Source organism: Oncorhynchus nerka, linkage group LG12 (genome assembly GCF_034236695.1).
Source record: "Oncorhynchus nerka isolate Pitt River linkage group LG12, Oner_Uvic_2.0, whole genome shotgun sequence".
NCBI lineage: Eukaryota > Metazoa > Chordata > Actinopteri > Salmoniformes > Salmonidae > Oncorhynchus > Oncorhynchus nerka.
Genome location: NC_088407.1, coordinates 31,525,228 through 31,552,896, shown reverse-complemented (window position 1 = coordinate 31,552,896; position 27,669 = coordinate 31,525,228). Strand labels below are relative to the sequence as shown.

At 42.2% G+C, this 27,669-nt stretch overlaps 2 protein-coding genes across 4 annotated transcripts in view; one reads left to right on the top strand and one right to left on the bottom strand.

Annotated features, from left to right (window-relative positions):
- The window catches only part of focad (focadhesin), a 70,173-nt gene extending 59,214 nt beyond the window's left edge, over nucleotides 1-10,959 (top strand). For both annotated transcript variants that reach the window (XM_029674576.2, XM_029674575.2), the window contains exons 34-43: nucleotides 44-146; nucleotides 4,665-4,874; nucleotides 5,051-5,166; nucleotides 5,403-5,663; nucleotides 5,821-5,910; nucleotides 6,055-6,232; nucleotides 6,851-6,948; nucleotides 9,399-9,650; nucleotides 9,860-9,935; nucleotides 10,108-10,959. In XM_029674576.2, coding sequence (XP_029530436.2) covers nucleotides 44-146; nucleotides 4,665-4,874; nucleotides 5,051-5,166; nucleotides 5,403-5,663; nucleotides 5,821-5,910; nucleotides 6,055-6,232; nucleotides 6,851-6,948; nucleotides 9,399-9,650; nucleotides 9,860-9,935; nucleotides 10,108-10,181 — 1,458 coding nt within the window. In that variant the 3' untranslated portion in view covers nucleotides 10,182-10,959. The remainder of the gene's footprint in view (nucleotides 1-43; nucleotides 147-4,664; nucleotides 4,875-5,050; nucleotides 5,167-5,402; nucleotides 5,664-5,820; nucleotides 5,911-6,054; nucleotides 6,233-6,850; nucleotides 6,949-9,398; nucleotides 9,651-9,859; nucleotides 9,936-10,107) is intronic.
- Nucleotides 10,960-11,040: 81 nt separating this feature from the next.
- Nucleotides 11,041-21,263, bottom strand: hacd4 (3-hydroxyacyl-CoA dehydratase 4). Of its 2 annotated transcripts, none has more exons than XM_029674619.2 (7): nucleotides 21,145-21,263; nucleotides 20,522-20,628; nucleotides 19,661-19,788; nucleotides 19,215-19,327; nucleotides 16,697-16,803; nucleotides 15,535-15,666; nucleotides 11,041-11,311 (listed from the first exon to the last, which is right to left on the bottom strand). In XM_029674619.2, the coding sequence occupies exons 1-7, from the start codon at nucleotides 21,246-21,248 to the stop codon at nucleotides 11,229-11,231; spliced, it is 774 nt and encodes a 257-aa protein (XP_029530479.1). In that variant the 5' UTR covers nucleotides 21,249-21,263; the 3' UTR covers nucleotides 11,041-11,228. The 2 variants fall into 2 exon arrangements, with proteins under 2 accessions (XP_029530479.1, XP_029530480.1); XM_029674620.2 differs by having other exon boundaries at nucleotides 20,522-20,650; nucleotides 21,145-21,230.
- Between the last annotated feature and the right edge of the window lie 6,406 nt (nucleotides 21,264-27,669).

The window sequence follows — 27,669 nt, the reverse complement described above, 5'->3', positions numbered from 1 at the left end:
AAACAAGCAACAAACTAACACTGCTCCTGTCTTTCACCTGTAGATCATCACATTCTCAGGGGCCATCGGGCTGCAGTCTAACAGTGCCTGTCTGGTGGGGCACCTCCACCTGGCCCACATGTCCACCAGCCACAGCCGCACAGCAGGTAAGGACCACACAACAACATGCCTCAGACCTAACATACCTAGAGATTTGTGGCTTCATAGAGATCCAATAATTTTTTTTTTTCTGAGTCAAGATCACTTTCTGAATCAAAATGCATGCCGAGATCAACCGCTCTGATTTTTTTCATTAACATGACTTAAAAAATGTAAGCCTATGCAACATTAACCAATTAAAAACAGTACTGTAGAAATTAGGTTTGTGCAGTAAGCTATCGGCCCAATACACCATCACCACATACTGGCATTGCTTGAATTGACCTGCCAATGCATTGCTGTTCGGGACATTAAAACTATATTTCAAAATTTGAGGTAGGCTATATGATCACACCGGTAATAGAGCCATTGGTGTAGTACTTGTGAGGCACAGCTGAGTGAGCATACATTTAAATAATTATATTTTTATTTTACTGGGCTGGTGCCTGCATCTGATGGTCAGTCTCAGCGGAGGGAGAGAGCAGCAGACTGAGGGTCCGTCTCTCAACATCCCTCCGCTCTCCCTTTCCTCCACTGACACTGACCAAAAAAGGGACACCGTCTTCCAGCTGATGGCGAAACTTGAGTCACACCGCATTATTTCTGCCTCATGTACAAATTCATGTTGTTACACCTATAAACAGAGAAAGTGAAATATTCCTTGATATTAAAAAAGACCCAAGTCGCTAATAATAACAACAATGCAAGCCTATACAGTCGTGGCCAAAAGTTTAGAATGACACGAATATACATTTTCACAAAGTCTGCTGCCTCAGTTTGTATGATGGCAATTTGCATATACTCGAGAAAGTTTTGAAGAGTGATCAGATGAATTGCAATTAATTGCAAAGTCCCTCTTTGCCATGCAAATGAACTGAATCCCCCCCCAAAAAACATTTCCACTGCATTTCAACCCTGTCACAAAAGGACCAGCTGACATCATGTCAGTGATTCTCTCATTAACACAGGTGTGAGTGTTGACGAGGACAAAGCTGGGGATCTCTCTGTCATGCTGATTGAGTTCGAATAACAGACTGGAAGCTTCAAAAGGAGGGTGGTGCTTGGAATCATTGTTCTTCCTCTGTCAATCATGGTTACCTGCATGGAAACACATGCCGTCATCATTGCTTTGCACAAAAAGGGCTTCACAGGCAAGGATATTGCTGCCAGTAAGATTGCACCTAAATCAACCATTTATCGGATCATCAAGAACTTCAAGGAGAGCGGTTCAATTGTTGTGAAGAAGGCTTCAGGGCGCCCAAGAAAGTCCAGCAAGCGCCAGGACCGTCTCCTAAAGTTGATTCAGCTGCGGGATCGGGGCCCCACCAGTACAGAGCTTGCTCAGGAATGGCAACAGGCAGGTGTGAGGCGAAGACTTTTGGAGGATGGCCTGGTGTCAAGAAGGGCAGCAAAGAAGTCACTTCTCTCCAGGAAAAACATCAGGGACAGGCTGATATTCTGCAAAAGGTACAGAGATTGGACTGCTGAGGACTGGGGTAAAGTCATTTTCTCTGATGAATCCCCTTTCCGATTGTTTGAGGCATCCAGAAAAAAGCTTGTCCGGAGACGACAAGGTGAGCACTACCATCAGTCCTGTGTCATGCCAACAGTAAAGCATCCTGAGACCATTCATGTGTGGGGTTGCTTCTCAGCCAAGGGAATGGGCTCACTCACAATTTTGCCTAAGAACACAGCCATGAATAAAGAATGGTACCAGCACATCCTCCGAGAGCAACTTTTCCCAACCATCCAGGAACAGTTTGGTGGCGAACAATGTCATTTCCAGCATGATGGAGCACCTTGCCGTAAGGCAAAAGTGATAACTAAGTGGCTCGGGGAACAAAACATTGATATTTTGGGTCCATGGCCAGGAAACTCCCCAGACCTTTAATCCCATTGAGAACTTGTGGTCAATCCTCAAGAGGCGGGTGGACAAACAAAACGCCACAAATTCTGACAAACTCCAAGCATTGATTATGCAAGAATGGGCTGCCATCAGTCAGGATGTGGCCCAGAAGTTAATTGACAGCATGCCAGGGCGGATTGCAGAGGTCTTGAAAAAGAAGGTTCAACACTGCAAATATTGACTCTTTGCATCAACTTCATGTAATTGTCAATAAAAGCCTTTGACACTTATGAAATGCTTGTAATTATACTTCAGTATTCCATAGTAATATCTAAAGACACTGAAGCAGCAAACTTTGTGAACATTTATATTTGTGTCATTCTCAAAACTTTTGGCCACGACTGTAGATACACTTTCCTTCTCATTCATTACTGCTGCACTGCTTGTTGTAGCGCTGAGTGATAATAGGAAGAACAGGAATTTTATGGATTATAGAAGTGTTGAATACAAAGTGTTGACAGTGCTGAGTAAGAACACTCATAAAAAACAGCAGCTCTTTGCTGTATTCGTTGACCGTCTCTCTCTAGTGATGCTTTTAAACGTTTTGAAATCTCACAGTATCAATTTTGGCGTAGCTTTCTTTTATGTCTGCTACATTATTGCAGACTCGGTCATCTGAGCAATCTGATTGGCCAGCGGGAACATAGTGCGCTTGATTTCCCCTCCAGGCCCACCGGGAAGGCAGAGTTTGTACCTTTAGACATATGAAATGGCAACAGTTTGCCTACCCGGCGCACAAGGCAGCTGAAATGGCTGCACCTACAACCAACAGCCCGAGACAAATAAAACATAAATATAGAAACACAAGGCTTTATCGTTGAGGTTTTTACAGAAATGTTTGCCGATCGACTAGAACTGTTTGGAGATCGACAAGTCGATCGTGAACAACCGGTTGGTGACCACTGTTCTATACAGTTGTGGCCAAAAATATTGGCAACCGTGCACTTTTTTCAAATAATGCACCATTCCTGTTTATTTTTTTTATTTTTTATTGGTATCCACATATGCATGTCTTTGGTTTGCAGTTGAACAAAACAAAAAAAAATCTGAATGTTAGCTTAAGTAGTTAGAAATAATTAGATTTCAAGCAGGTCATTTTCCTTTACTTTGGAATTGCAGGTGTCTGCAATATAAAAATCACTCATTCAACCAGTTTGAATAGAGAAAAGGACTCATTCTCCTGTTATGTGTCACTGTGTTTACCGCAATGAGCATGGAGAAAAGAAAGAAAACCAGAGAATTAGCTGAGGAGGTCAAGACACAAGATTGTAGCCAAGCGTTGACAATCTCAAGGCTACAAGTCCATCTCCAGAGACCTCGATGTTCCTGTTTCCACCGTACGTAATGTTATCATGAAGGTTAGGGCCCATGCCACTGTAGCCAGCCTTACTGGACGTGGCCTCAAGAGAACTTGATGGAAAATTTCAGCGAAGGATTGTTTGAATGGTGGAGAAAGCCCTCGGTCAACTGCCACACAGACTCAAGCGGACCATCGGACACAAAGGTATGACAGTTTCAACTCACACCATCCGTCGCCAACTCAATGAAAGGGGGTTATATGGTAAGAGACCCAGGAGGAACCTACTGCTGCGAGAGAGACATGTGAAAGCCAGACTGCAATTTGCCAAAACACACCTGAACATGCCAAGATCCTTCTGGGAGAATGTCCTCTGGACAGATGAGACCAAATTAGAGGTTGTTTTTGGCCAAGCACACCATGTCTCTGTTTACAGAAAACAAAATGGAGTTATTCAACGAAAAGTACACCTTCCCTACAGTCAAACATGGAGGAGGTTCAGTGATGTTTTGGGATTGCTTTGCTGCCTCTGACACTGGGTGCCTTGAATGTGTGCATGGCATCATGAAATCAGGAGAATACCAAGGCATTTTGGAGCACAATGTCGGACCCAGTGTCAGAAAGCTGGGTCTCCGTCAAAGGTCATGGGTCTTCCAGCAGGACAATGACCCCAAACACACTTCAAAAATCACCCAGGAATGGTTCAAGACAAAACTCTGGACTGTTCTGAAGTAGCCAGCAATGAGTCAAGATCCTAAATCCCATTGAAAACTTGTGGAGAGATCTGAAAACAGTAGTTGGGAGAAGGCACCCTTCAAATCTGGGAGAACTGAAGCAGTTATCAGAAGAGGAGTGGGCCAAACTGCCAGTACAAAGGTGCAGGAAGCTCATTGATGGCTATAGGAAGCGCTTGATTGCAGTTATTGCGACTAAAGGCTGTGCTACCAAATATTAAGTCTAGGGTATCAATAATGCCATTTGTTTATTTTCTGATTTAAATGGATATATTAAGTTCTGAATGAAAAACAAACATTCTGTAATATTAATAATGAAATAAATTGTGGAGACCGAACGCTTTGGTCAATTTCAACTTATTTTTAGTGAAAATTGTGAGTTACTTGAAAAAAGTGCAAGGGTGCCAATATTTTTGGCCACGACTGTATGTACTTCTATGCATGGCTCAGTATTTTCTTTGAAATACTTTAGGTAGACTTAGCTTTCCCCGTGTAACACAACTAATGGAGTCGTGCTAAACATGTAAATCCTGCCCCTTCCAATGCATGGAAAAAAGCTTAGTCAAGTGCCTCTCTCTCTCTCTCTCAGTGCCCCAGGACTTCAGTTACCTCCCAGAGAAGAGTGTGATCAGGTCTGCTGTGGACTTCCTCACCGAGGCAGGAAAGAAAGGTCCAGAGTTTGCCCACCCTAGCCTGGTGAAGACAGCCCTGGCCTCCCTGGCCACAGTGGGAGGGAGTTACCAGTACCCCCCTGTCAACTGGAGCGCCATCCTGTCCCCTCTCATGAGGCTCAACTTTGGTACCGTGATACCTTCCCCACCTATCTGTTCCACATAGTCATACACTTCACAAACACGCAGATAAATGATATGGCCTCCTTGTAAAAGAGATGTTCATCTCAGTAGGAAAGGATAAATATGTACACACAGTGAAAGCAATCATGGGTTAGCAAAATACATGTTATTTTCCCAACAGGTGAGGTGGTCCAACACCAATGTATAGAGCTGGCATCCAACCAAGCCCAGTCTTCCCAGAGTGCATCTCTCTTCCTGGGGGTGTGGCTGAGCCCTCCCCTGGTCCACAGTCTTAGTGTGAGTCCTCCATAACCCCGTTTGTAATCCTCTATGAATATGCCATTCAGGGATTTTCAATTCTGAATGTCAGTGGATGGTCAAAGTACTATGGGTTTCATTTTCTCCCTGGAAGTTTATTGGTCAATTATTGTTTGGCCAGACATTACAGCTTGTAATAACCCCCCCCCTCTGGGAACGAAGTGAAGAGTGCGAGCCCTCCATTCATTCTTCCTCCACGGTTCTCTTCCCCCTAGATGTGGACGCGAGGTCACCTGTACGACAATCTCTCTGTATGGATGAAGCACGTGTCGGAGGACAAGCTTCAGGTTTACGTGGAGACCCTGGGTCTGCAGCAGTTCCAGCAGCACGTCCGGCCCCAGCGCCTGGCCATCTGTTTATCCCTCCTCCGGGGCCTGGCACAGGCCATGGCCCTCCCCAACCCGCCCAACACCGTCTGGGCCGTCCTGTGTACTACTATAGAGAAGATCTTCAACGTACTCCCCAACCACATACAGGCAGGGAAATCTTTATTTTTTTAGACAAGTACACGTGTCACTTATTCTTCTTAGTCAATCACACGACAATAAATGGCTGTGTGTGCAAGACTAGTGATCACTAAGCATTATTGAATATCGACCATGCACTGAGATGTATGTCCATGGTTTATTCTAGGACCAAGAGGTGCACCTGTACGTGGGAGTCTCCAAATGTCTGTCCGAGTTGGCTGACACAGAGATCGACCGCATCGCCCAAGTCACAGAGGTACTGATTGTCGCCTCACCCCATGTGTCATTAAAATCAACCTTCCCCAAAACCAATGTTGTCTTCCTGCTGCGTTTCTATTTTGTCCGATATCAATCACATCCCTTCTTTGAGTGATGTGTTGCTCTCTTGCCTCCTCTACAGGAACAGATGGAGAAGACCAGCTTCATCCTGGCTCACCTCACCTCTCAGGGCCGAGTGCCACTCCTGGGCCTCAACGATGTCATTGCGGCCGTGCTCCGGGGTTGGTCCAGCCACAAGGTGGGCTGGCTCCTCCTGCAGACTTTCTACCAATGCCGTCTGGCCGCCAGCCCCAACACAGGTCAGCCCAGCAACCAATCAGCTTTCAGGGCTGGCGGATTTCAACGTTGTGCTTGAACTGATCTGACCTTTTAGACCTATAGAAGTGCCAAGGGGGGTCAGGGGTATTTGCAAAGTGTTTGTAATATACTGCATTGATCGTTTATTGGTCATTGAAGTACTCCTAAAGTGTTTGTAATATACTGCATTGATCGTTTATTGGTCATTGAAGTACTCCTAAAGTGTTTGTAATATACTGCATTGATCGTTTATTGGTCATTGAAGTACTCCTAAAGTGTTTGTAATATACTGCATTGATCGTTTATTGGTCATTGAAGTACTCCTAAAGTGTTTGTAATATACTGCATTGATCGTTTATTGGTCATTGAAGTACTCCTAAAGTGTTTGTAATATACTGCATTGATCGTTTATTGGTCATTGAAGTACTCCTAAAGTGTTTGTAATATACTGCATTGATCGTTTATTGGTCATTGAATTACTCCTAAAGTGTTTTCGTTTTAGCTGCAAAAGCACACATGACTTGAAATACTTTGCGAATCCATTCTCTTTATTAGTTGGATCGCGTGTGCTTGTGCAGGTTTAGAAGGAAACCCTGGTTTATAACAAGTACACTTTCTAGGTGTGTCCAAACGAATGGAGTGGCTTTTGGAGCTGATGGGACTCATAAGAAATGTTGCTTACGGAGTGACCGCTGTCAAGTGTGGAGACACCAGGCAGGTCTGTAAAGTATTTTAACACTATTCTCAGAAGCACATACACAGGTGCTGTGTTATTTCTGTGTGTGTGTGTGTGTGCGCATGTGTGTGAATTGATACATGGGACAGCTGGTATGTTTAGAGTTCACGTGCAGGTGTGATATTGGTACAGTGAGCTCAAAGTATTGGGACAGTAACTTTCTCACTCATCATTATTCACGGTTCATTTAGGATTATCTACAATTCATTCAGGATTATCCGTAATCATGGTTGCATTCACATTAATGTAGAAGTGTTTAGAAATATATTCTATTCTGATTTACAATGAAAGTAACTCCAAAAAGACACACTATTTACCATTTATTTCGATTGGGTATAAATAATCTGAAACACAACCAAAACAAACAGCAAATGAATCCAACAAATCTGTAGTCACAAGCTTGATGTAGTCATTGAGTGCTATGAATATGGCACCAAATACTTCATGTTTGACTACTTTAATACACATACGGTGCAATAATTCAGACCCCTTCCCCTTTTCCACATTTTGTTAAGATAACAGCCATATTCTAAAATGGATTAAATTATTTAAAACAAATCCTCATCTACACACTACCCCATAATGACAATGAGAAAACAGGTTTTTAGATATTTTTGCAAATGTATTAAAAATATAAAACTGATATCTTATTTACATAAATATTCAGACCATTTGCTATGAGACTTGAAATTGAGCTCAGGTGCATCCTGTTTCCATTGATCATCCTTGAGATGTTTCTACAACTTTATTGGAGTCCACCTGTGGTAAAATCAATTGATTGGACATGATTTAGAAAGGCACACAGCTGTCTATATAAGGTCCCACAGTTGACAGTGCATGTCAGAGCAAAAACCAAGCCATGATCTGGTGAAGGGTAGCAAAAAATGTATGCAGTATTGAAGGTCCCCAAGAACACAGTGGCCTCCATCATTCTTAATTGGAAGATATTTGTAACCACCAACACTCTTCCTAGAGCTGGCCGACCAGCCAAAATAAGCAATCGGGGGAGAAGGGCCTTGGTCAGGGAGGTGACCAAGAACCCATTAGTCACTCTGACAGAGCTCCAGGCTGTGTTCCTCTGTGGCGATGGGAGAACATTCCAGAAGGACAACCATCTCTGCAGCACTCCACCAATCAGGCATTTATGGTAGAGTGGCTTTACGGAAGCCACTCCTCAGTAAAAGGAACATAACAGCTCACTTGGAGTTTGCCAAAAGGGACCTAAAGGACTCTGACCATGAGAAACAAGATTTTCTGGTCTGATGAAACCAAGATTGAACTCTTTGGCCTGAATGCCAAGCGTCACGTCTGGAGGAAACCTGGCACCAATCCCCCACAGTGAAACATGGTAGTGGCAGCATCATGCTGTGGGGATGTTTTTCAGCAGCAGTGACTGAGAGACTAGACAGGATCGAGGGAAAGATGAACGGAGCAAATTACAGAGAGGTCCTTGATGAAAACCTGCTCCAGAGTGCTCAGGACCTCAGACTGGGGTGAATGTTCACCTTCCAACAGGACAAGGACCCTAAACACACAGCCAAGACAACGCAGGAGTGGCTTAGGGACAAGTCTCCAAATGTCCTTGAATGGCCATGACAGAGCCCGGACTTGAACCCGATTTAATATCTCTGGAGAGCCTTGAAAATAGTGGGCAGCGACGCACCCCATCAAACCTGACAGAGCTTGAGGATCCGCAGAGAAGAATGGGAGAAACTCCCCAAATAATCTCACTGCCAAAGGTGCTTCAACAAAGTACTGACCAAAGGGTCTGAATACTTGTGTAAATGTGATATTTCAGGTTTTTATTTTCAATACATTTTCTAACATTTCTAAAAAACTGTTTTTGCTTTGTCATTATTGGGTATTGTGTGTAAAACAATTTAATCAATTTTAGAATAAGGCTGTAAAGTAACAATGTGGGAAAAGTTAAGGGGTCTGAATACTTTCTGAATGCACTGTATATACTTTCGGTCCCCTAAAATGGGGGGACTGTGTACAAAAGGTGCTGTAAATTCTAAATGGTTCACCTGATATGGATGAAAATACCCTCAAATTAAAGCTGACCATCTGCATGTTAACCTCACTGTCATTGTATATTTTCAATTCCAAAGTGCTGGAGTAGATAGCCAAAACAACAACAACATTTGTCACTGTCCCAATCATTTTGGAGGTCACTGTATGTGCTGCAGGTCTGTAGTTGAATGGCTATCATTCAGGAATTACTTTGGAATGTCGACCCTCGTGAAGTTGTAACTGTGGTATTTCAAGGAATGGTATGATTTCTGACTTCTATTTGTTAGCATTGGTATGCTTTTATAGTCGTTTAATTGCCAAGTGCACAGTGTGTAGTCTTTAAATCAGGTAGTCTATTTGTGTGTTGCATATACTTGGGCTGAATAACCTGGACTCCATTACCCCATCATCCTGTGCAGGCCACTGACTTCCTGCTCCAGGTATTCGCTGCGGCGGTGATCTCCTGGGGCGACCACACCATGCCCCTCCTTCTGGGCGTTAGGACCCAGTGGTTTCCATGGCAGCAGGGGTCAGAGCCGCCCGGTCTACCTCACGCTCTCTACGGTGACGCCGTGCTGGCCGAGCAGTCAGTCTCGCTATGCCTGTTGGGATTGCCCCACAGCCTGAGGCAGCTATTGGCTAAAGAGCCCTGGAGGGAACAGTCACAGAAGGTAGGTCCCCAACCTCCACACATTGATCATTTTGTTTGTGTGATGACAATGAGGTTCACTATGTTGAAACAGATCACAAAAGACACTACTACGCACTGCTCTAAACAAAATAAGAGATGAATAATGTCAGTGAATTGGTAGCAGACGGTGTTTACCTATAAGAAAGACGGTGTTTACCTATAAGAAAACTATTTTTGTGTGGTTCTTAGTTCATAGATTGGCTTTTCAGCATCACTGAAGGTCCGGAAACTGGTCTGTCAGAGACTTCCATCAACACTGCCAAAGGTGAGACACAGTGCCACAAAGCTCAATGTCCAATTCATAATATGGTCATTTAGCAGACACTTTTATATGGAAAAATAGGAAGTACATGGAGTATTTCAAGACCAAAGGGCTTTTTGATTTTGACCACTGGTTTCTCACACCCCACTGCTATTTCTCTCCCCTTTCTGTACAGCTGCCTTGCTGGCTCTGAAGTCCTCCACGGATTTCAAGAAAAAAGCGGTGTGGACGCGAGCGTACGGTTGGTGACCTGAGCCAACTTCCTGCTTTCCTCTAGGCTCACAGGAAGTGACATCACAGCCATTCGGCCCAGCCTGACCTTCTTCAGCTTTGACGCTTCAAACACTCACTGCCTTGGTCTGCATGTAGCAGTATATTGTGGGCGGTATCCCAGGGTAGCAGCCGCAGAGGTGACTTGGGGGTTAGGGATGGAATTTGAGAGGGAGGAGAAGAAGAATTCCCCCACTCTGAGGTGTCCTGCTTAAAGCTAGAATCCTTGATTGTTTTGGTAAAAAGCTGAGGGATGGGCCTGAAGAAATGTAACCGCTCTCAAATTCATAGACCGAGCTATGGATGCAAGGACTGACCATCCATTATATCAACATTTATAGTTTGAACTATGTTTTGAGGCTATACAGTGTTTGGTTAATTTATTTTTTACATTGGAGTAGATTTTGGGTTCTGATAAAGTACAACAATTGAACAAAACTCATGAGGCAAGTTACAGTCTTCAAGAATCAATGGGTATATATAAAATATGGATGAAGCAACTAAGGAATCTAGCCTTGTGGAGATAGCCTAGACACCCCTGTGCCTGCCCTGGCTTTAAGGTGGGGCTTTCGACAGTGGGATGGTTTGGCCATGAAACAATCTATTTTCCCTCATGACAAGGTGTGTGTGTGTGTGTGTAAGCGTATCATTCCTGCCACTTGTACTGTGCAATTGTTTGCTTTACTAACATTACTGAGAAAATACTTGTTGTGCAACACTGAGTTCCTCATTAAAGCACTTGAGATGTTAACACAAACTGATTTTCTGATGCTTTGTACATTTTAGACTAAGTAGTGCTTAGATTGGACATCAAGCCTTGGAAGAAGAGACCAGCAAATTTCTCAACTGAACACGTTTATAAACATTTTGCTTATCCAACTATTCCCGAAAGTGTGACCTCATCAAAGCGATGTTGTGCAAAGAAGGCTTCTCAGGAAGATGTTCTCATTTGCTGTTGGGTCATAATGTCTTCATGTCTTCTTAAGTAACTCCTGAAGTGATATATCCTGCAATAAGAAATCCACCTCATTTCCTTTTAATCTTCTTATTCCACTTGTCAAGACGCAGTTCTCTCGCCCTCACCGAATGCCACACTGTTACACAAGCCCCTAGAAAGACAAAAGGTTGTCACAGTTAGCAGGTTTGTTCATGGGCAGGGCAAGTAGTTGAATATAAAATATTCCGTTTAGGAGCTGTGAAAGTGCTGTGAAAAAGTATTTGCTTACTTTCTGATGTTCTCTATTTTTTTTATTTTTTTGCGTATTTCTGACACTGAATGTTATCAGATCTTCAACCAAATCCTAATATTAGATAAAGGGAACCTGAGTGAACAAATGACTAAATGTTGATACTTATTTCATTTATTTAATTAACAAGGTTATGCAACACCCAATGCCTCTGTGTGAAAAAGTGATTGCCCCCTTACACTCAGTAACTGTTTGTGCCATCTTTAGCTGCAATGTCGATCAGTCTCTATCACATCCCTGTTGAGGAATTTTGGCCCACACTTCCATGCGGAACTGCTTTAACTCAATGATATTTGTGGGTTTTCGACCATGAACTGCTAGTTTCAGGTCCTGCCACAACATCTCAATTGGGTTTAGGTAGTGGCCACTAGGCTAGTGGTTCCCAAACTAGGGGTCGCCACCCCATGTGGGGTCACCTGATATGAAAATCGGGTAACGGGAGAATTTCCAAAATCCTGAGAAAAAATATATACTTAAAGATTATATTATTTTTGTATCTCAAAATCATTGTAATGTGGTTAATCTTAAAAATGTAAATTAAAATGATTCCAATCTAAAAGAACCCAGAGCGACTTTTAAATAGTGGGAAAAGGCAGCACTTGACCATTGCACATAAATCATTCCCACGGTGAAAAGCTAGGCAATTGATTTGGTGGAAACAATGAGTGGGGAGGCAGAGGCACAGAAACTCTCTTCATACCATTGTTATATAAGACTGTTAAATTAAGAATTTATGATATTGCTAGCAATCAAGAGAGAACTGAAGCTGGACTCAAGTGAGGTCTGCACAACGCATCACCGGGGGCAAACTACCTGCCCTCCAGGACACCTACACCACCCGATGTTACAGGAAGGCCATAAAGATCATCAAGGACATCAACCACCCGAGCCACTGCCTGTTCACACCACTATCATCCAGAAGGCGAGGTCAGTACAGGTGCATCAAAGCTGGGACCGAGAGACTGAAAAACAGCTTCTAATCTCAAGGCCATCAGACTGTTAAACAGCCACCACTAACATTGAGTGGCTGCTGCCAACACACTGACATTGACACTGACTCAACTCCAGCCACTTTAATAATGGGAATTGATGGGAAATGATGTAAATATATCACTAGCCACTTTAAACAATGCTACCTTATATAATGTTACTTACCCTACATTATTCATCTCATATGCATACGTATATACTGTACTCTATATCATCGACTGCATCCTTATGTAATACATGTATCACTAGCCACTTTAACTATGCCACTTTGTTTACTTTGTTACATACTCATCTCATATGTATATACTGTACTCAATACCATCTACTGTATGCTGCCCTGTACCATCACTCATTCATATATCCTTATGTACATATTCTTTATCCCCTTACATTTACATTACATTTAAGTCATTTAGCAGACGCTCTTATCCAGAGCGACTTACAAATTGGTGCATTCACCTTATGACATCCAGTGGAACAGTAGTGCATCTAAATATTTTAAGGGGGGTGAGAGGGATTACTTTATCCTATCCTAGGTAGTCCTTAAAGAGGTGGGGTTTCAGGTGTCTCCGGAAGGTGGTGATTGACACTGTGTATAAGACAGTAGTTTGGAATTGTTAGTTAGATTACTTGTTGGTTATTACTGCATTGTCGGAACTAGAAGCACAAGCATTTCGCTACACTTGCATTAACATCTGCTAACCATGTGTATGTGACAAATAACATTTGATTTGATTTGAACTTCCCAGGTTATGCTCTCCAAATGGACGTTAGCTGTGAGGGCCGAGATGCCCATGTATTGACTTTTTGTTCGCTATACACGTCGGCAGATGCGATGATGATGCGTCTCATGATTCCCGAGCATGAAAGGGTACATGGGATATTTAGTTTGCTGCGTGCCTCTATTGATCAAAAACAGATTCCAGGGGTTCGAATGGTGGGCTTTTGCACAGATTGGGCTCCATTTATAGCGGAACGGCGGGCAGACCTCTGCACTCTAGTTATGAATGTGTCTCCCTCTGCCATATGGACGCATTGTATGATACACCCACTGAGCTATAGTGGATACACCGAGAGCAACTGGCGGAAAAAGACCTGAGAACAGAACTCGGAGGTGTACTGCAGCAGGTAACTTCGATTGTAAAACTTCATCAAACCACAATCCACTGCGCGCACGCCAGTTCGCAACACTATGTGGAGATATGGGATCCGAGCATGACAATGATCTATTTCAATACCCATGCTTGGCGGTTATCGAGGGGGAGTGTTGGAAATATTTTTCGCATTGAGAGGAACCGTTGTCATTCACAATGGATGTGTTAAAAAAAATTAATTTAAAAAAGACTAATGAAAATAAAATGTATCCTTGCCTATGTAACAGACACTTGTGAAACTGAATGAACTGAACGCAAGCATGCAGGGGAAAAACATTTGAAAAAACATTCTACAGATGAGTGACTGAATCGGTGGATTCATATGAAAGAATTCTTATTGGAGAGTCTTTCAAAAGCGAACCATGCCCCCTTCCCTCGGCTCACACGAGTGATGACTGCTCACCTCCCAACACTTGGAAGTTTCACTGTGATCCTGGCTCAGTTGACATGCCCGTAATTAAAATCGAACAGCTGATCGAGCTGTCATGTGACCGAATGCATTCACAGGTCGCTAAGAACGAGTTTTGTTTCTCTGTTCCTGGAGAGCTACAGTCCTGTAAGTTTTCACCCCACCTCTCATCTAGCACACCTGATTCTAACAATTAGCTGGTTGAAAAGCTGAATCAGGTTGGTGACAACTGGGGGTTTGAGTGAAAACCTACAGGAGGGTAGCTCTTCAGGAACAGGGTTGGCCAGCCCTGACCTATGGTAGGCCTCTTGAGCAATAATGAAAAATTCCACCCAAAACCTATTTTTTTATTTAGTTCATTGTTGACATAATTTCAAAATGTTTTGCTTGTAAGCAATGAACTTTTCAAGATTTGTAACTTTCAAAATACAGAAATCATCACCGTTCAAAACAACTCTAGAAATGTCTGATAATCACTGCATTCAAGACAACTGGGAACTCAGAAATCTCTGACATCCGACTTCACTGCATTCAAAACAACTGGGAACTCTGGGGGAAAAATGAGCCCCGGGAGGAAAAAATCACTTTGAACAGCTATCCAACTTGGAATTCCAACTCGGGAACTCTGGCCTCTTTTTAGAGCTCCGACTTCCCGACTTGAAGATCACTAAGCGTCATGATTTGACCTTGTATCCTAGTTGTCTTGAAAGCAGCACAAAACTCATGGTACCCTTCGCCAGCTCATATCTGTGTGAAGCTGCATTCAGCGCAATCATCTGCATTAAAACCAAATGTCGATCCAGGTTGGATGTGACAGCGGAGATGAGGAGTGCAGTGTCGACCACGCCCCCTGACTTTGAGAAGCTCCGACGGCGACATGCATTAAGCACACCCATCTCATTAGTGGTGGTGAGATAAGATACATTGTCAGACTAATTTCCAATTGACTGAGAAGACAATCAGAAATACTGTTAGAATGTTTTTCAATTGACCACCATGGCCCCCAACATTGGCTGTCATGTACAGAATTTTTTTCACATGGTTGTGAGGATTTTCAGATATCAAAATGGGGTCGTGGGACAAAAAAGTTTAGGAACCCCTGGACTAGGCCATTCCAGAACTTGGAATGCGTTGCTTTTGAGCTATTCTGATGTAGACTTGCTTGTGTGTTTTGGATGATTGTCTTGCTGCATGACCCATCTGCGATTCAGCTTCAGTTCGCGGACAGATGGCCTGACATTCTCCTTTGGAATTCTCTGATACAGAGCAGAATTCATGGTTCCTTCAATGATGGCAAGTCATCCAGGTCCTGAGGCAGCAAAGCATCCCCAAACCATCACACTACCACCACCATGCTTAAACATTGGTATGAGGTTCTTACTGTGGAATGCAGGGCTTTGTTTCCGTCAGACATAGTGGAACTCATTTAAGGAATTAATTACAGAAACATTCCATTTTTGTAAATGGCTCGTCCAGTTTCATTCAGCCTGCGCCTTTAGGCTCTGCTAAGGAAGCTAAATCTGTTAACTTACCAACAGCCAGTAAAGGTAAGTATGCCTTCAGGAGGATAGGGAAGTAAATGCCTGCAGACACCGGCAGGCTGAGCTGGAATGAGTATGTTCCCAATGACTCAAAGTAAGGCAGTGATTGGTGAATGGTAATGCCTGGAAAAGACCAAAGCAGAAAGATTCTTCTCACACACTCTTCGATACACAAAATAGACCAAGTGGAAGGCAAAATTGCAAAAATGTCTATGGTCTACTGTTAAAACACAGAAGTTGTTTAGGCAAAATGCATGTACTCTGTACTGTCTAAAAAAACACACACACAGGCGCCTAAAGAAGTTGGAATGTGTCCCATTTCCTGACTTTAATATCTTGGTCAGCCTGCTGTGCCAACTCACTTCCTGTCTGCTCTAAATATTATTTCCTCACAACATGCAACGCCTGACTAATGCGCCTGACACATCATCACCGACTCTAATAGGATAAAACAAGACACTGAGTGGAGATTAAAACATACCAAGTGAAAGTGTACTATTACATTTCTCTATCTTCTCTCCCCTCAAAAAAAAGAACTTAGAAATGCCTCATGAGCTTAGTTCAACCGTTGTACCCCATCAGAACCCAACATATAATCTTGTTTTACTACAATGTTTGTAAACAACATAAATGTAAACAAATGCTGTATAGCCTCAAAACATGGTTTTGATAACATGGATGATCAGTTCTTTTATCCATAGCTCTGTCTATACATTTGAGAGTGGTTACATTTCTCAAACTCTATCCCTCATCTCTTTACTAAAAGAGTGATGGGGTCGAAGTTTTGTTATTGTTTCAACTGCAGATCGGCCCTTTAAAGGGGCATTCCGTAAGATGCAACGAGCCCTGAGTCTGTAGATAGTCTAATGAATCTGTTGGTCAATAACTAAATTCTGTGAGAGAAAAATAACATTCCAAGCAACCTATAAAACCACTGTTTAATGTTTACTGTCAAAGCATCGGTCTCAAACCCCCACTGTATAAAAACAGCAGGTTCATTTGGATATTTTCTTTTTTGTAACCATATTCACATCCCTGCAAGAATCTAGTTCAAAAACCAGGAGGTGTATTTTAATAGTTGAAATAATCACTGAGCTGTGGTAATGAAATCTTACTGAGTGCCCCTTATGTAAAATAATAGTAACATATGAACCTTCTGTGATGACTGAGACTATGTAGATGGGGATGGATAGGGTGTATCGAGCCCACAGCATGCCAAAGGAATCCGTGCCCATCAAACACAGGAGAACATGGGGGTACCTGCAAATGCCAGACAGAACCAAAAGTCAACCCATTAGCAACCATTGGAGTGGTGCACATTTTTGTTCCATGTTAACACTCGTTTCAAGTGTTAATGTCACCTGCACAAGAACAGTGAAATGCCTTTCATGCAAGCTCAAAACCAAACAATGCAGTAACCAATATCAATGTACCACTAAAAATGACAGAAGGTAGAACAGAAACACACAAGAAATAAGAAAGAGAAAGTGAGAAGCTACAGTGCTTGCAGAAAGTATTCACACCCCTTGACATTTTACACATTCTGTTAGAGCCTGAATGTAAAATTGATTAAATGTTTGTGTCACTGGCCTACACACATTACCCCATAATGTCAAAGTGGAATTATATGTTTCAAATGAACTACAAATGAAACGCTGAAATGTCTTGTGTCAATAAGTATTCAACCCCTTTGTTATGGCAAGACTAAATAAGTTCAGGAGTAAAAATGTGCTTAACAAATCATATAAGTTGCATGGACTCACTCACTGTGTGCAATAATAGTGGTTAAAATGTTTTTGAATTACTACCTCATCTCTGTACCCCACACATACAATTATCAGTTGAGCAGTGCATTTCAAACACAGAATCAACCACAAAGACCAGGGAGGTTTTCCAATGCTTTGCAAAGAAGGGCACCTATTGGTAGATGGGTAAAAAAAATTTAAGCTGAAATTGAATATCCCTTTAAGCACGGTGAAGTTATTAATCACACATTGCATGGTGTATCAATACACCCAGTCACTACAAAGATACAGGCGTTCTTCCTAACTCAGTTGCCGGAGAGGAAGGAAACCGCTCAGGGATTTCACCATGAGGCCAATGGTGACTTTAAAACAGTTACAGAGTTTAATGGCTGTGATAGGAGAGAATTGAGGATAGATCAACAACATTTGAGTTACTCCACAATACTAACCTAACTGAAAAGAAGTCAGTAAAGAAGTAAGCCTTGCAAAATACAATTATTCCAAAACATGCATCTTGTTGCAACAAGGCACTAAAGTTATACTGTAAAAAAATTGGCAAAGCAATTTACTTTTTTTTCCTGAAAACAAAGTGTTATGTTTGGGGCAAATCCAATCCAACACATTAATGAGTACCACTCTCTATATTTTCAAGCATAGTGGAGGCTGCATCATGTTATGGGTATGCTTGTAATCATTAAGGACTGGGGAGTTTTGAGGATAAAAAATAAACTGAATGGAGCTAAGCACAGGCAAAATCCTAGAGGAAAACCTGGTTCAGTCTGCTTTCCATCAGACACTAGGAGATGAATTTACCTTTCAGCAGGACAATAACCAAAAACACAAGGCCAAATCTACACTGGAGTTGCTCACCAAGAAGGCAGTGAATGTTTCTGAGTGGCCGAGTTACAGTTTTGACATAAATCTGCTTGAAAATCTATGGCAAAGACCTGAAAATGGTTGTCCGCAATGATCTACAACCAATTTGACAGAGCTTGAAGAATTTTGAAAAGAGTAATTGAAATGTTGTACAATCGAGGTGTGAAAAGCTCTTAAAGACATATTAACCAGAAAGACTCACAGCTGCAATCACTACCAAAGGTGATTCTAACACATGGACTTAGGGGGTTGAAGACTCATCTAATCAAGATATATTCATTTTATTTTTCATTAATCTTTTACAAATGTTAGAAGTTTTATTCCACTTTGACATTACAGAGTATTTTGTGTAGATTGTGAACACTTTTTTTTTACAATTAAATCAATTTGAATCCCACTTTGTCACACAACAAAATGTGGAAAAAGTCAAGGGGTGTGAACACTTTCTGAACTTTCTGAAGGATACTGTACTGGAGTGATAAAGGTATATATGTATAGAGCTAAGGTGACTAGGCATACAGATATATGATCAACAGAGTAACAGAAGTGTAAATTATGATTATATGTGTGCGTGTGTGTAGTGTCAGTATTAATATGTGCATGTGTGTGTTGGCATGTCAGTGAGCGAGAATGTGTCGAGTCCTGTGAGTGTGCATAGAGACAGTGCAAAAATAAAATACAAGGGTCAACTCAGACAGTGCGTGTAGCCATTCTGTTAGCTATTTAAAAGTCTTATCGCTTGGGGATAGAAGCTGTTCGGGAGCCTGTTGGTGTCAGACTTGATGCACCGGTACCGCTTGCCATGCGGAAGCAGAGAGAACAGTCTACGGCTTCACGACTGTGCCTATAGTCCACGATCATCTCCTTGGTTTTACTGAGGTTGAGGGAAAGGTTGTTGTCACGGCACCATACTGCCAGGTCAACACACCTGTTCCAGCCTAACTAATCAAGGGCTAGGTGAATAGTTGAATCGGATGTTAGTGCTGCGTTAGGACAAAAATGTGCAACCCAAAACCTTTTAATGTCTTTGTTCCGATTAAATATACATACCTTAACAGATCTAGAATATTCCAAAGGTAAAACTGTGCAGACACAACCGGTTTACTCTGGATCTCCTCTTGACTGACTATCACCATAAACAGTAGGAAGTTTCTGGTCATAACCTGGACAAGAAAACGTTGGCATTAGACTACTTTTGAGGTCTTTGATATTGTCGTGAACTACTACCACAGAAGTCGTTGCAGACATACTGTGCTTTCCAAAATGAAATAGTGCATCACTTATCTCCATGTGTTGCTTGCACAGTCACGTACAGTCGTGTACACACCAAACAGGACCACTAATCAGAGATGAATTGCTCTAACCAGTCCTATTTTGTCTGATCGGTGAAGTGAAAATTCTCAATGAATGGATGAAGGGTACACTTTGTAGCATTTGAACAGGGCCCAGACTCCAAAGAGACAGAACACAGTGTTAAGCTTGGCAGTGGCACACACTTGAACAAACCGTGGCAGAAGGCGTGCCTTCTCGATCCCATCAGCGATGTGGAAGAGCTCCAGCACGGACAACAGCTGGCATAGACTCATCACAACCCCCACAGCATAGAAGGTGTCAGCAAGCGCGTCTGGAAAACAAGAACATTCGGTTCGGGTTCATACGTTACCTTTACTTATACTGCATTATACAGTCTCGTAAAGCATTTATGAATAGGCTCTTGAGTCTAGACAGGGGATGGGCAACTAATGGCAGCAGTTTTCCTCGTTATGTAAGTCACTGACTGTCACCCAAACATTTTTAGATTCGTCTCCACTCTTGTAAAAAAAAAAGTGCTAAGTAGAACCATATAGGGTTCTTCGGTTTGTCCCCATAGGGGAACCCTTTGGCAAAATGTGTAGAGTTGCATGAAATTTGTTATAAAATGCTAAATCTTCTCTCCCCTCCATGGCAAAATGTGTAGAAATGCAGCAAACTTGCTTTAAAATTGCAAAAGCGAAAACAATTTCTCTCAGCTGTCAAGAGGGGGATGCGAAAATGTTTTCAAAATTATGACAAAAGGCTAAGGCCGGCTCTGACTGCATGTGCGTAATGAATGAAGGAACATAAAGATGTGATCTGAGTAATAGCGCAGTAACGCGTAGCCTACTTGAAGTATAGTCTTTACCGACATTTAAAGCACGCTTCCGGGTTTTCCGATCACGAGTATCAAGCATGATAAAACTTACGAATAACAGTAGTAACGAGATCAGCACACCGGTAGCAGACCCCTGCAGCGCCTCGTTATGAGTTCAGTGGAAGTTGCCCATCCCTGGTCTAGACTATCCAGTTCTGCTGTTTTGACTCTGATCTCGACAACTTACCTCCACCAAATGTGAGAAACCTGGCTGTCATGTTTGCAAATATCCATGTGTGCCCACAGAACTGAAGCAGGTTATACAGGAAAAGGTAAGCAAGTCGAATGCTGAGCCTAGAAAAGAAAAGAATACACACTAATACAAGATTTATAAAAAATTATGATATGCATACCTTCCACAAGAAGGCATCTTTTACAGTATTTAACATAATAATAGCTAATGACAATACATAAATTATCATTATTTGAATACAATAAGAATAATATATATGTATTTGTTTGGCAATAAAAACAAATCATTATACAGCCTACTACGCGACTCAATTCTTAACTTTGTCTTATGTTTTCCTAAAACTCCTCAACAAGTCTTGACAAATCCTGTTGTGGTTAATGGCTTGTTGGAATAAATGAGCATAATAGGCTTAGGCTACTGAAAAGAATGTTAACAGTCACGCAATGTTCAGTCACATAAAGCCCCTCGACTAACCATTTCGTGATTTTCTATGCAGTTTTGCGATAAGGGGAAGTTTCCTACATAAACATAACCTAATGTATCTCCAAGTAGAGGTCTCTGCGGCAAAATTCTTATTTCATTCCGAAATTGGGCAAGACAAAGCTTTGTGTCCTTACCTCATTTCACCTGGAAACGACGGACGAAAAAGTAAATGATGTACTAAAGTTGTTTCCTGTGCTTTTGGAAATCCCAAATTCGAGGAAGTCGACATCTCTCTCATACAAGGGCAATTATCTGACGTCAAGGAGGTTGGTCGGATATTCAGTGATGTTTGGTGCTTTTTGGTTTATAATTGAACACATTTATGAAGATTTTACACTATTGTGGAGAGGTGTACTGTTTGGATTCTTTACATACAATAGAAATAAGCGGAATCATTTTTATGTAATTAATTTCATTATTCTTTTGGCCAAATTTCATATACACAAATGTAAATTTACACACAGAAAACCACATTTTCGTACCCTACAAAAATAAATTGAACTGTATTTTAAGACGGTTAAATGCTCTACTAACAAAAAAGCTGTTAGAATTGTAAGTATATGCATGTCCCTTAAGGTCCTTGTGTAATTGTAATGTGATATTGTACCCCCTAGCTCGATTGTCCATTGTTTGTAATCTATGTATGCATGTGTTCCCTCATGTGCTTTATGTATTGATTTGTTGTTAATAAAAAAAATATATAATTTTTTTTTTTTTTTTTTAAAGATGTTTGGTGCTTTTTCCTCCTAAAAATATTATGATGATGCGGATTCTGTATGCGCACTATGGCGCGTGCTTGCATATATTACGTTATCTATTCCTCTACCTAAAATATTATATAAATCAAAGGTCCATAAATATGATAAATAAAACAAACAATAGATCAAATTTGGTATGAATATGAATTATACTAGAATTCAATCATACCTGCAGTGCTTTGTTACAATGCTGCATGGATACACATAAATCCGGGTATTCAGAGTCAGACCACCACCAAGTTCACTCCACTGATGTCAGAAGTGGGAAGACACCGCACGGCCGAAGAGTGAGCAGACCCATGAAGGGTTTTGAGAGAATGTTGAGGTGTGGGAATGCACTAGACTACCTAAGAGAACCTGGCACCACTTTTATGCATCTTTCCCCAGTGGTTTAATTTGCTGATTTCTGACCATCTGTCAGATATGGGGGTTAATGCCCTCTAGTGGTTGATTTTGAACAAGGGAATTCAAACTCAGTCCTTGAGGTCTTCACATCACTGGTTTTCTTACTCCATTTTTAAACCATACCCTGTAAACCAACCTAATCTAACTTGATGTAAAATGTTAAACAACCTTGGTCATTTGTTTGGTGTTACAGGACTAGGTAATCCAGACATTTCCACAAAGTCAACTTTTGGCTAATATAGTGTATGGGAATGAATTCATGTGACCTACATGTTGTGCTTCCCCAATGTCGGCATAACAGAAGCCATGCAGCGGGACATGCCAAGGGGTCTGGCTTATAGCTGCAGCCTGCCACTCTGACACCTCAGGATTCGGCTGCGAACTGCACCCACAGGGTCCAACCCAATCAAATCTCATTTTATTTGTCACATGCTGAGTAAACGACAGTTGTAGGCTAACAGTAAAATGCTTACTTATGGGCCCTTCCCAACAATGCATAGAGAAAGAATATAAAAGTAATAACACGTAATAATAAAGGTAATAATAAATACACAATGAGTACGTGACTATATACTGTACACGGGATACCATTACCGAGTTGATGTGCAGGGGCACGAGGTAATTGAGGTAGATGTGTAAATATAACTAGGAATAAAGTGACTAGGTAACAGGATAGATAATAAACAGTAGCTGCAGTGCATGTGATGAGTCAAAAAAAGTTATGCAGATTGTCCGGGTAGCTATTTGGTTAACTATTTAACTAACTCCTATGGCTTGGGGGTAGAAGCTGTTCAGGGTCCTGTTGGTTCCAAACTTGGTGCATCGGTACTGCTTGCCGTGCGGTAGCAGAGAGAACAGTCTATGGCTTGGGTGGCTGGAGTCTTTGACAATTATTTGGGCCTCCCTCTGACACTGCCTGGTAATAGAGGTCCTGGATGGCAGGAAGCTCGGCCTCGGTGATGTAATGGGCCGTACACACTACTCTCTGTAGTGCCTTGCGGTCTCTGACCTCCTTATAGGCTGTCTCATTGGCGTCAGTGATCAGGCCTACCACCGTCAAGTCATCAGAAAACTTAATGATGGTGTTGGAGTTGTGCCAAGCAGTCGTGGGTGAACAGAGACTACAAGAGGGGACTAAGCAGGCACCCCTCAGGACACCCATGTTGAGGATCAGCGAGGCGGATTTGTTGTTGCCTACCCTCACCACATGGGGGGCGGCCCATCAGGAAGTCCAGGATCCAGTTGTAGAGGGAGATGTTCAATCCCAGAGTCCTTTTGCTTAGTGATGAGCTTGGAGGACACTATGATGTTGAATGCTGAGCTGTAGTCATTGAACAGCATTCTCATATAGGTGTTCCTCTTGTCCAGGTGGGAGAGGGCAGGTTGGAGATTGCATCATCTGTGGATCTGATGGGGAGGTATGCAAATTGGGGTGGGTCCAGGGTGTCTGGGATAATGGTGTTGATGTGAGCCATGACCAGCCTTTCAAAGCATTTCATGGCTACAGATGGGGTAATAGTCATTTAGACAGGTTACTTTAGCATTCTTGGTCACAGGAACTATGGTGGTCTGCTTGAAACATGTAGGTATTACAGACTGGGTCAGATTGCGGTTGAAAATGTCAGTGAAAACACTTGCCAGCTGGTCAGCGCATGCTCTGACTACGCATTCTGGTAATCCGTCTGGCCCTGCGGCCTTGTGAATGTTAACCTGTTTAAAGGTCTTACTCACATCGCTACGAAGCGCATGATCACACAGTCATCCAGAACAGCTGGTGCTATCATTGCATGGTTCAGTGTGTATGTTGCCTGTAAATCCATGGCATTAACGGTCGCGGACGTCAAGGCACTTATTAATGAAGCTGGTGACTGATTTGGTAAACTCCGCAATGCCATCGGATGTGCTAGCGACACAGTCTTGTAACTTACCATCCACTTCATCGCACCACTTCCGTATTAAGCGCATCACTGGTAATTCCTGTTTAAGTTTTCGCTTGTGTAAGCAGGAATCAAGAGGATAGAGTTATGGTCAGATTTGACAGATGGATGGCAAGGGAGAGCTTTGTATGCGTTTCTGTGTGTGGAGGAAAGGTCATCTAGAGTGTTGTCGCCTCTAGTTGCACAGGTGACATGCTGGTAGAAATGAGGTAAGACGGAGTTCAGTTTCCCTGCAATAAAATCACTGTCCCCTAGGAGTGCCACCTCTGGATGAGCATTTCCTTGTTTACTTATGGCCCTATGCAGCTCATTGAGTGTGGTCTTAGTGCCAGCATCGGTTTGTAAATAGACAGCTATTAGACACCAGGATGGGGTAGTGGTGGTGATGGTGGGGGTTCGGGTTAATGGTGTTTGATAGAAAATAAACAATGGAGCTTGTAAGGAGCGACCCTGCATGCCGGGCATGGTTAAGGGTATTGATGACAGCTCACTTTTGCTCGCATTGAATGTCTTAAAGACACAGGCCCTCTATTACTGCAGAAAAGTAGCACCCAACGATTTCTGTTTTTCAGATCACACAAATGTCTCATTGACAGGGCTTTAGTAAAGTAAGACTGTCTGTCGGGACTGGGTAGAGGTTCCCACCACATAGGAAGGTCAGAGTGACACCGGAGAAGTACTCAAGTCCATTCCAAGTTTGCAGTTTTTAGATGCCTGTGTCTCTGCTGGCTCTACCACAGTGCACGGATGAATAAATGCCTTGTTGAAGGGGGGACGTTAGGACGCTCTCCACACAATTCCAAACCAAACGGCTTCATGCCAATATGGCTGCCTACAATGTGATTGATTATCTTACACTTGACTATTTACCTGGTGTTTACTTTGAGAAAAGAGGTAAGATTGTTATTACACAATAAGTATCTAGTATTTACTATTATGTTTGTTTGTGATTCATTCAAATAAGTAATATTTAGTACCATTTGGTAGCAGGTATATAGCTACCAACTGTCTAGAATTCCTCAAAGTAGGATACTATATGTATTTTAGTAAATACTAGGGAAACACCCTGTATCTCAACTGGCTGTTTAGTTTATGACCTTACAGAGACAGTATACAGTATGAGCCAATGCCTGTATTGCAGTTGTCACAAATCCATAAAACGTGACTCCAGAGTCTAAGGTCACCTAACCATCATATTCTTAGAAAAAAAAACAATACTAATCAAAATGGATTGCTAGACGGACCAAGCGAGAATCATGTTTCTGTGAAAACATATTCTGTTTTCAGGGCCCCATTACAACCACAAGGCACCAGCCCTTAATATAGTTCTCTGTAGGCAACCAAAGGAGCCTGTTTGCTAACGGGCAGCCCTTCAACAGACCTGGTGTCCCAAGGAGGCCGGGTTAAATACAACCCAACGAGCTCCTTGTTGTCAGGGCAGGTGACTAAATAGAGGCCCAGTGTCTGCTCAGATTTGTCAGCCAACCAAACCGCTACCAATGTTTTTCATTGCTCCCCAACTTAATCCTAGACCTATAGGTATGTGGAATGGGTCAATCCGAGGCAATTCATGAAATTCGCCACAGTTACAGCATGTATAAAAGGTGCAGGGAAATGTTTGCCTGCCTTCTCCTTCGACATTACATTACAATAATGAATATCCATAATTTAAAAAAAGTCAAATATCAAGTCATTAGAAGAAGGTTGTATGCAAAGTAATAATATGTACATAATAGGATGTACAGAATAGATACTGAATGTGCTATGTCAAGTATAACTGTATTTACAAATATAAAGTGGGTGTAGTGTCTTGGTAGTGCAGTTAAATCAACAGTATATACTAGGTAAGCAGCGTTGAATATCAGTGTGTCAAATAGGTGATGCTTATATTTGTCCCGTTTCACTGCATGTACAAGTGAGAGGTGGAAATGTGTTTTTTTTGTTCATACCCCCCCGAGACACCCTCGGAGAGTGGGGTCATAGCCAGAGATCAGCCGGCGACCTTTGGAGCAATTACGGTTAAGCGTAATCAAGGGCAGATCAACAGATGTTTCACTTTGTCGGCTCAGGGATTCAAGCTAGCAACCGTTCGGTTACTGACCCAACGCGCACAATGCAAATAGTCTTGCTTTCATACCTCATACATGCAATCTTTGGAAAATAAAACCGATGACCTACACGGAAGATGAAACAGTACTGTAGCTTAGCATCTGCTAACCCTAGGCTACCTGCCATGGTTAGACGTGTACGTTTTGGATGTGGGGCGAGTCAGTACAAGTAGTCTCTAGGTGTAGATAGTCTTTAAAGACGGAATCCGCAGTAGGGGGGAGGGACAGCGTCACTGACTACCCCACAGCGTTGTTAGTGCAGTCCATATTGTTCTCTTCTATCGCGCGTGCAATCATGTGCGTTTGTTTGTTGTTTGCAGCAAGTTCTTTGTTGTCGTGATATGGCAAACGGACGTGGCAGCTTTAAAGGGCAACCCCGCCACTTTTCAACCTCATTTTCAGTATCTCCAGCACAATACCAGTGTAAAAACATATGTGAAAACGGCGCAATTCTAAGATTTGTCGAAACAAATCTAAAGTTGCAAAGTTTTACCCGATGACATCTTCAAAAGTGAAAACATTTTCAAACACTATGAGATTCGCGGTGGCGTGGGGAGCAGGACATTTTATTTATTTATTTTTATTTATTTAACCTTTATTTTACTAGGCAAGTCAGTTAAGAACAAATTCTTATTTTCAATGACGGCCAAGGAACAGTGGGTTAACTGCATGTTCAGGGGCAGAACGACAGAGTTGTACCTTGTCAGCTCGGGGATTTGAATTTGCAACCTTCCGGTTACTAGTCCAACGCTCTCACCACTAGGCTACCCTGCCGCCCCACTAGGCTACCCTCCCTCTGGATAGAAACTCATTGTAAGTTTTGAAAATCACTGTTTTCTACTTTTAAGCATAGCCTGCGATGCCACAGGGAAGCATTTTTTAGGACCGTTCATTTCTTTTTTAACAACAGATTATAGAAATGCTCTGTCTTCACATATTTAGACACTGGTTTGGATAATGAATATGAGGTTGAAAAGTGGTGGAATTGCCCTTTAAGGTGCAAATAGTCTCAGTTGTGCATCTGAGCAAGTAGACAGCTAGGGTTAGCTGGTGCTAGAAATTAGTTGAAATTACAATTCAAGAATGGAGAAGTGCCTTGTCAAAATTGATGATTGAAGTAACTGTCATTAGAGAAATGGGGAGTGTTCTGTTGTTCTTTTTGAGAGTAATGTGGGCAAAGTGAAATTTAACAAAAGACAAAACAAAAGTTGGATTTGATTTCTTGAATTTAACAAGGATACAAAAATGATTATACAACACTATACAAGTAGCAATTGTCATGCAAATGTCCTGTAACATTACGCTTACCACCCACACAATACAGGCTCCAGTACCAGGTCCCATACAAACATACCAGGATCCATATCAGATAACCTTTACACCTAGTATCTACCCTCCCTTTGGAAATCCCCTGTCCAGCTCCAGCCTTGACCCCATTGGCTGACTAGCTG

What these genes read in the sequence shown, in the direction of transcription:
- hacd4 (XM_029674619.2), bottom strand. Translation starts at nt 21,248, where the DNA reads ATGAGAGAGATGTCGACTTCCTCGAATTTGGGATTTCCAAAAGCACAG. An exon ending in TCGTTTCCAGGTGAAATGAG is followed by an intron (nt 20,629 to 21,144) that starts GTAAGGACACAA and finishes TTTCTTTTCTAG; the next exon opens with GCTCAGCATTCGACTTGCTT. An exon ending in TTCTGCCACGGTTTGTTCAA is followed by an intron (nt 19,328 to 19,660) that starts GTGTGTGCCACT and finishes TTTCTTGTCCAG; the next exon opens with GTTATGACCAGAAACTTCCT.